Raw genomic sequence first — 9,428 nt, 5'->3', positions numbered from 1 at the left:
GCCTTTTTGTCTTCTAGCTTCACCCAACAAAGATTTAGTAGTAAGTTAAGGCTGTAAATAGTAAATAATTGCTTGGTAGTCACATTCACTGATTAGTCATCATTACTGCAGTTATGAATGGTTATGAATCATTAATAAAGGGTTAAATGGTTCAGACACATGAATTTATTCTAAATTATCTTGTGCACACAAGGTAAAAATATATCACCTTCTGGGACTTTGGGAGATCCATAATTACCTGCTTTTACACTGCAGGTAAAAATACTGTAAGTGGTTGTCCAATTTGTCAACCCCACCCCTGCTTGCCACAGTTCTAAAAATATCAATCACACTTGGTACTGTTTGCACATTAAGTCTGCTGTGTTCATTGTATTCAGTTCCAATATCTGGATTATATTGATTTAGCAGTTGCTTGTGCATCAGGAGGAGTGTGGGGTTTTCAAAAATATTTCACATTATTATTATTATTATTACAAAATTAAGTAAATTAATAAAACAGATAAATACTGTGCTTAAAGATTTGGTAAACATATCTTATTGCTAGTTGGTTCCTGTCTGTCTGATATGTGCTGTATGTTCATAACTGTGTAACATAACATGATGTGTGGTTAGAAGAACAGAGACCGCTCAGATAGAAAAAAGCTTTTATTTGCAGAATGTAGTTCCTTCAAGGTTACTGCTGCCAATGAATATAATTGGCACATGGGAATGTGTATACACCTGTTTGCAGCTGCAATGTGGCCACTGACTCCAGCTTCTTTTCAATCACCAGTTATGACAAGCTAATGAGTGTAAGGCTAAGTCTGTGGGAGAGCACAGGTCCACTGACAAACTCTTCAATCTATATGATAAGAGTGTTGGAATAAAAGGGAATAACTACTGAAAATATCTGCTAAAGCAGTGATCCCATGTTAATCTTCGCTCATTGCTGTTAATATCTTCTAAATGTCATGACAGTTGTCCGTAAGAGTACAGGGCACAATATGTGTCAAGAGATTATAGGTGATTTTCCACAGCTGGTCTTGGTGGTGGATCTTCAATTGTATGAGAACTAATAGCCAGTTGATTAGCTATTAATTTTCACCCCCACAGAGAGCGAGCAGAATCTTCTCGTAGTCTCCTTTAGTGTCATCCTGAAAAAAAAACCCCAAAATGTGTGTGAATATGTAAACTGTTACACCTTACCCCCTTTTTTAAACAGTAAATGAGCAAATAAATCCACAATTCTGAGATCCAGGATGGGTTCATTGTCATTACCATTGCTCATATGTTTGCTCACCAGAATATCCTGATGGAGTGTTTTGCCGTAGTTCTTCTTGTACTCATTCTTGATGTGTTTCATGTCAATTTCGGAGCGGCTCACCATGATACGGGTCAGGATGTTTTTGCGGGTTCCTTTACCCTGAGGGGTTAGAAAAGAGTGAGAGAGGGAAGGCAAAGAGTAGCAGGCACAATATCCTGCATGCTTTTTAATATTTTGTGAGTAGCAGCCTGTGGTGTACCTTCATGGCCAAGTAGAGCTTCTCAGCGAAGAATGCAGACTTGCTTCCAGCACACTTCACTAAGTTAAAAATAAAGGTTGACGTTCACATTAAATCTGTGCATAAATAACTGGAGGTATGTTCAGGTAATGAAGTTTTAGTAGAAGTTTGTGTCTTTACCTACTGCTGTGAGACAACTCTCAATATCACCCTTCATCTCCAGGTCGATAGCTTTGGCTACGTCCACTTTGCTGTACTTTGAGTACCTGTCAAATACTGAGAGACAAGGGAAAGGAAGAGTGTTAGGTCTGACGGAGACATACAGGGGAAGAAAATGGATGTCACTGATGAGGGCAGCCAGCCAGCTAACCTTTACGAAGATGAAGGGCACTCCTGGTGGTGAGGATGTCAATGAAGACGGAGCAGTCTTTGCCCTTCCTCCCCTCTCCTGCTTCATACAGAGCCCTTGCATCGCTGTCAATCAGCTGCTCACACACTCCTTCAGTCCTGCCAGCCTGTGATGAAGAGAAACAGAGAAACTTCACGGTGCTGAACACAACTAAACTGGGTCCAGTATCTCTTGGAAAATATTTTATGAAAGATCTAACTCAGTCAGTAGACTGTAGAAAGTGACCACCTACAAAAAGGCACAGGACAGGATGGGAGGTTGTGGGATGACCCAAAGATCACTTTCACTCTTGAGTTTGCTGTGTGACATTGTAGCTTATTCTTCAACATATTCCAAAATATTTTTGAGGATCTAAATTTGCTCCTGTTCAGGCTGGATTGATTATGGTATTGTATAATGTGAAGTGAATTGTCATAGGTAGCATCTTATTTAGAATGGAGCAAGGTAATAATAAATAATGGCAAGATATTTGTTTCTCCTTTTGACCATGTGAATGTCTCAGATGGGACCTGTGATGTCACCTTGCTATTTCGGCGCATTCCTCATTTATTGCGACTGGAGTGACATAAAATATATGGTGGATGTTAGAATTACTGGTACATTTGTGTCTTAACATCTGAATGACACATTTTTTCTACTTTTTTTAGCATAAAAACTACAAGAGTGGTGTAGGAAGTGCTGCTTGATAAATAATGAATGTAGAAAACTGACAAGCTTTAAAAAAGCTGAGTAAGCACAAAGGAAATGGTTTGAACTTGAGATTAATTTACCCACCAGACTGATTAAAGCAGACATTCTGCAGCTTGTTTCCATCCTCTCATTGCAAAATGCTTCTTTCACTTTTTGTATTTAATATATAATGTATGTTCAGCATATTTAATTAATTTATTTATATTTATTTAATTTTAAGATGCCCAAATATAAAGCCATAAAAAACCAATTGTTACTTGTGTTGTGTTAGTGTGTTTGTGTTAAGGGAGTGATTGTGTTTATTTTTTATAAATGCTGTCACTGTAGCAGCTACAGTAAGGAGTGTTATGTTGCCTCAGAACTTAAGGGCATCCTGGTGCTCTGACAGAAAGGCTGACGGTACTAAATACACCTTCAAAATCCTGTGACAAAACACTGTACAGAATTAAACACCCCATATGAGAGAGTAAGCAAGCGTGGACACACGTGTACCTTGCAGAGTGTAAGGAGGGCAGTCCTGAAGTCTCCACTGGTGTCAGATCTGATGTCATCCTCCAGGTCCTTCTTGTAATCTTGGCACAACATTGGAGGACATAAAATACTGACGGTCACAATTTGAAAACTGTGTTTCACCGAATGCATTTCTAATCTTTAAACCTTCTCCCATATTCCTGCAGCTGTAATTTTCCACTGTAACATGTTGCATGTGTTGGCACACACCTTCCTTGTAGGCCTTCTTCATGTCCAGGATCTCTCTGTTGGTTCGAGAGGACATAATCTCGATCAGGGTATCCTCGTCTGTTCCAAGACCCTGAGACATGGATCCAAGGATAGAGAGGTTAAAACAGAGAATGATCACTTATTCTTCAATGGTACATTTAAAAAAAAAGCCACAACATTTACCCTCCCAAAAAGAAAACAATACATGAATATGTGGAAGTGGGCGGGTATCAGTAGGTGCTAAATATAACCGATGATGGTGAGGCCAAAAGTTCAGTCTACTACGACCTGTTCCAATGTGCTTCATTTCTGAGGGTTTGAGTAATTTATACATTTATATCAATGTTTCTTTTAAAAGAGACTGTGTATGTGTGTGTGTGTGTGTGTGTGTGTGTGTGTGTGTGTTTGTGTGTGTGTGTGTGTGTGTACCTTCATTGCCAGTTTCAGCTGATGGGCATCATACTGGGCTGGTGTTTTCAGCAGAGCCAACACCACATCCTCCAGATCTCCCTTCAGGGCGCTCTTCAGTGCTGATTCCAGAGGCTAGAGGGTAAAAACCAATAAGTAAATATAGGTAACGCTATCGGTGTGTGTACTTGTTGTGAACATCCTTGTGTCATTCTCATTACCTTGCCACTGGCCTGCTGGTAGGCCTCTTTGATCTGCTGTCTCTGCTCGTTGCTCCTTTTCACCAGCATTTCAATAATGGTGTTCTCATCGACACCTGCAGAAATTACATATTTAGTAAAATCACAACTTTTATTATTTTGCTTCTGTTTGACGGAGACAAATATACAATTGAGTTGAGATTTTAGCCCTTACAGTATTTTTACTTCAGTGTGCTTGCCCATACTGAGCTGTGAGATGACTTTCTACAACGGAGAGCAGTAATGGTGCATGTTGGCCAGCAGAGGGTATTGCGGTTCTTACAGCATAGGGAAACCCCTCATACCCCAAGTAGGGACACACTGCTGAGCCAAGACATGTTCCCACAAGCTCTGAAGCTTTCCCTTTGTGTATGTTTGCATTTTAAGCTCACCTTTTGCCTTGATGGCCTTTTCCAAGACTGCTGCATCTCCGTTGGGGCTGAAATTGGGCGCTGCTGTCACCGTTCCCTCGTTCTTTAGGGCCTGAGAGACACATCACAGATTATTATGTGTTTGGTAAATACTTAACTTCCACCCAGTGGTGTGCAAGAAGTGGGAGGGTTGCAAAAGTGCATTTTTGAAATGTCTTGGATGCAAAAGTGCTCTTTAAGAGAGGTCAATTCACTACTTGTTTCTCCCTTTTCACATTGCCTGTATATCCTCCAGCTAAGAGGCAATTAGCTAAATGATTTTGTTAAAAGACAACAGAATACACAACATACACAGATTTAATGACCCTGTGGGCACTGCCTTGTCTCTGTCTCTGCCCCTTCTCCTCCATGCTTCAAAGGACCATGACGCTGCCCTTTAAAATGCCTATGCACACCCGTATTGGACTGGATTGAACAATAACAGGAGAGCTCAGACTGCAATCATACAGGATAACCTTGTGCAACCTTCTCTTAGTTCACTTTAAGAAACCAGGGAAAGGAGAAGTAGCATTTTGTTCTGTATGCAGAGTTTATAAAGGGAGGGGCAAAAATTCCTGCTTCTATGAGTCACACACTCATAAGTCTTAGTATGGTCATCTTACTCGTTTTTTATCATCTAGACGCCCTTTCACTTTAGTAACAGTACTCATCTTATCTTCTTGCCTTGCCCCACTCCTTTTTCATTCCCTCTGTCTTGTTTAAACTTCCCACTCATTCATTTTTCTCCTCACTATCCTCTACACTTCACTCTTTCCCTTGTACTAACTCTGCCTGATAAATTTTTCCACCACCCTAGCATACCACAGGAAGAGAAAAAAAAGGAAAAAACAGAGTAGTTGGCCTTAGCAACTGGAACACAACCACAAAGTTACGTACTGAGTCATCAGGCATGCCCAAATAGACCGTCTGCTGCAGGAAGGCTTGGATGAAAGACATGGTGGGACTGCTTGCTGTCTGTAGAGGGACAAAACAAGAGAAGAGAACAGGAAAGAAGAGAAGAGAAGAGAAGAGAAGAGAAGAGAAGAGAAGAGAAGAGAAGAGAAGAGAAGAGAAGAGAAGAAAAGAGAAGAGAGGAGGACATGTCACCCTCACACATTCCAAATATGTGTACACATTGTTGAACATTTAGAAAGTAGAGAACAATAGTCTGCGGGTCTGTGCTGAGAGAGCGGAGGATCTTCATATGAAATAAAACAAAGTACATTGAAACTATTTCAGATGTTATTCAAAGTATAAATGATCACTTTTTTATTGATTCTACTTCAGTAAAGTTCTTATCTGTTGAAAAAAGAAGGAAATAAACATGTTTGATTTTCCTTCATTAGCTCATGGAGAGCAGCAGCCTCTAAAAGTTTATATTAGGTTTTCCATAATGGCAAGCATCTGGAGACTCCCTGCCTGGCCACACCCACACTTAGCTCATATACAGATAGGAATTATGGGCTATGTTATAGATCCAGTCTGCTTTCATGTACTTTAACATTCCTACTACTTGAGCCAGTACACCACTTTTCTCGTTTCAGTACATGAGAAAAAGTATCGCCGTTGTTTCCTCAACCACACCCACATAGGTTGCATCAATACCTTGAGGAAGAGGGAACTTTAACCTTAACTTTACAACAAAAAGTATCAAACTTCTCCTAAACCTTAAACTGAAAGCTGGATTTGAGTTTTTTTATGGAACGAAAATAACTTACCGTGTGGTCTTACAGGAAGAAGTTTGTCTCGCTGAGTTTCCAGGGGCTTTGTAACGACACAGAGAGTATATTTATACCCATGATAAACCCCACCTAGTAACGGGCCCAGCCCATACTCCCCTACACCGCTGCTATTGGTCTGAAGCGCTGCCTGCCACAGCAGCGCTGCGCCCAAAACGCAACGCCGTGCGTAAAAACTAGGAACTCAGTCTCCAGCAGATTTAAAACAGTCACGCTGCTTACTTCAAAACATGTGCTGATCAAGTTTCAGACCGTAATCTTTCAATGAAAGATAAATAAATGTGATATTATCGAAAATCACTAATAAAGACCAAGGGAGTCGTTGTGTTTGTGATGACTATTGTACTTTTTATGGAGTTTCAATGCTATATTTGAATATAATCTCTAAAAGGATTTGAATTGAATTGAAGTTTGTTTTTATTAGCTATGATTATTATTATGTTTTATTCTGTTTTAAGTGTCCAAACTTCATATTTTAAGGACTTCAAGTTGTGTCTTGAAGTTTCAGACATTTGAGGTTTTACAATTACGTGGTGCTCTTCTAAAGGAATACAGGAACCTTTTCTGGCAAGATTTTGCTGTATCACTCAGTATTTGTGACCTATGCTTGTGTATCTATTTATATATTTGGTGGTAGCCTGAGTGCAAGCATCCCCAGTAAACATAACTCTTCAAAGCAACCATTTAGCAGTGTGTGTGTTTGGTTTGGGCCCTGGACACATACACATGCAGGTATTGATGCTGTTTCATTTGGCTGTAAATATAATGAAGTATACGCTCTCTTTCCCTGCTGTTATCTACTCTGCTGCAAGAATGTTATCAGGAAGGGTTTTGTAAAATCCACAGCCCCCTGGACCTCATCATTACAATACCTTCAGGAACGACTGAGTAAAGACCACCAAACATTCCTTATAGGACTCTGCCTCAGGTCTGATGAGGTAATGAGTTTCCTTAAGGTGTGGCATGTTGTCATGACAGCACAGCCAGGGCCTGACGCTACCTGCCGGCTACATGCCTCAACAGAGGGTATTGCTTTCACACAGCTGAGATTAACAGCCAGGATAATGACACACTCACACATTTGATTGATGACGGCATCATTCTGACATAGTCATACTATGTCATCAATCAACAATCAACAATCAAGACTTCACAGGTCCTTGATGACGTTTGTCTATCTATGCCTTTGTCTGTCTATCATTACTCCATCTGTAGTGGAAAATGGTCAGGGCAGGGCTTGGATAGTGAAAAAAGAAGGGGCGGTAAAGCTGTATTTTCATTAAAGTGGTATCAGGGTTGGATTTATCTCTAAGTAAGGTGAGTTAAACAGATGCTCAAGCTGTGGTCCAAATGTTTTAAATGAATCTCTCGGTCAAAAAAAAAAAAAAAAAGGATATCCTCAGAAGAACTTTGGCCAAGAACAACAAGGAACCAGAAGCAACACAATGACCATGACATTGGTTTTATTCCACATTGACCCCTTTAGGATGTCAGACATCATTCTCTGTGGTCCAAAAACTATGCGTAAAGATAATTCACTGCTTCTCCTCAGTGCAGTTCATGATATATAATGACCCTAACAATAGCTGAGGAAAGTGTGGGGTCTCCAGGTAAACAAATAAAAACAAGAAAGACAAAGTGATGTGAGTGTGTGTACATACTTTATGTGTGTGTGTGTGTCCGTGTGAGTGTGAGACAGCATCCAGTTACAATCTCTAACTTACACACGGGAAACCTGAGGACTGTTTGGGGCATCTTTTTACCAGCAGGCTTTGTGGGGTTTAAGCCAGTACCTGGTGAAACTCCATCTCTTCAGGTTTAATATTTAAAGACTGTTGAGAGTTTGGTTCCCCTTAGAGATCAGGATCGATGCGTCCTCGTCCTCCTGGTCAGCATAGCAGCACCAAAACTGAATCACACTGAAGGGATCAGATCTGCTCTGAGACCAGGGAATTAATTTATCATCAAGGCAAGTTTTATTCTTTTTTTTCCTGTTTGTCAACTTTGCTAAGATTTTTTTTCTCATATAGCACCTTGAAAGCAGGGAAATTGAAGAACAAAAATAGACACACGCACTCAAACTTGGGGATTTTCAGTTTTTCCTGTTGAGAAGCTCGTAGTTTATAGCAGCTTGTGTAGGCTAACAAAAGGATTTTACTCCTTGAGTGAATGTGCGGTGTGAGCTTTTTGACATCTGCAAATAATTTGAAGATAGAGTTTTTGATGTAGATTAAAAATATTTTTTGAATTAAAATTGAGAGATTATTCATCTTTCCGGGATCTTTGTGGCTTTAAAATGATTTTAAGCATCTTTTCTCTACAGATTTTGGACAGATCCAGTTGCATGTACTCATATACAAAGATCATACACAACAGCAGCAGTGACAGTTAAACTATATTCAAGATGTATGTGAACTCTTCTGGAGCTGAGAATGGATCCTATTCACTGACCTTTCTGGGAAAGAAAGTAGGGAGACATCACTCTGTGGCCCCTGCAGGCAAGCAACGTGAGTATTAAACACAGCAACAAACACCTGAGCTTTAGCAATGGATTGAATGAATCTTTACAGCAGTAAGGACATCCTTGTGTTCATTTCTATATCAAAAAGATTACTGGAGCAGCACCACTGCAGATTATGGGCTGTAGAAGAATCTGTTCTGAGTGAGAAATGTGTTACATGCAGACAGATAAAGGTAGATAAGGTTTAAATATTACAGCTACTTGGCTGCCTCTGTTGTAAGGCAGCGGCACAGTCAGTGTATCAGAGCAAATATAACACATTGTTCCTGGAAGGGTTTGATTGGAGATCTGGATATGAAGCCCAGCCAGGTCCACCAGATCCAGACTTAAACACACACACGCATGCATGCACACATACAAACAGACAAGCATCAAGTGAAGTGACAGTAGCTGGTGGTCATGCCAGCTGTTGCAGAAATGGATGCAAAAATGTTTTTAAGTGTGTGTGGTTTACAGTTTGATATGGCAAGCACGCAAATGTCTGCGTGTTCTCATAAAATATATTAAGACAGGCCTCATGCCAGCATTGCATCACTGTAAGCTCCACCATCTTCCGTCCAGATGTTTTCATTACATGAAGGCTATCTGTTCCTCTGCTGCACCTTCGTTCCAGCATTTCATCTCACCTCCATCTGCATCCATCCACAATCTGTCTTATCTACATGATGTGCTCCATCCATAAATAGAGGGGGGAATCCAGGAGTAAAAATCTAATCTTATCCTGAATTTCTGTGTCTGTATCTAAATTTCCTCTTCACATTATGTGCACCATCTGTATGCAAATTTTTTGTCAGGTGCCTGGGAGGCCACT

At 40.3% G+C, this 9,428-nt stretch overlaps 1 protein-coding gene across 1 annotated transcript; it reads right to left on the bottom strand.

Annotated features, from left to right (window-relative positions):
* Positions 1-627: 627 nt before the first annotated feature.
* Positions 628-6,177, bottom strand: anxa1a (annexin A1a). Its single transcript, XM_042421330.1, has 12 exons — positions 6,076-6,177; positions 5,255-5,332; positions 4,340-4,430; positions 3,930-4,024; positions 3,730-3,843; positions 3,301-3,391; positions 3,073-3,152; positions 1,852-1,996; positions 1,662-1,757; positions 1,503-1,561; positions 1,280-1,402; positions 628-1,133 (listed from the first exon to the last, which is right to left on the bottom strand). The coding sequence occupies exons 2-12, from the start codon at positions 5,312-5,314 to the stop codon at positions 1,074-1,076; spliced, it is 1,014 nt and encodes a 337-aa protein (XP_042277264.1). The 5' UTR covers positions 5,315-5,332; positions 6,076-6,177; the 3' UTR covers positions 628-1,073.
* Positions 6,178-9,428: the final 3,251 nt, after the last annotated feature.

The sequence above is a fragment of the Thunnus maccoyii genome, chromosome 9 (genome assembly GCF_910596095.1).
Source record: "Thunnus maccoyii chromosome 9, fThuMac1.1, whole genome shotgun sequence".
Taxonomy (NCBI): domain Eukaryota; kingdom Metazoa; phylum Chordata; class Actinopteri; order Scombriformes; family Scombridae; genus Thunnus; species Thunnus maccoyii.
This window is presented reverse-complemented; position numbering and strand designations above follow the sequence as displayed.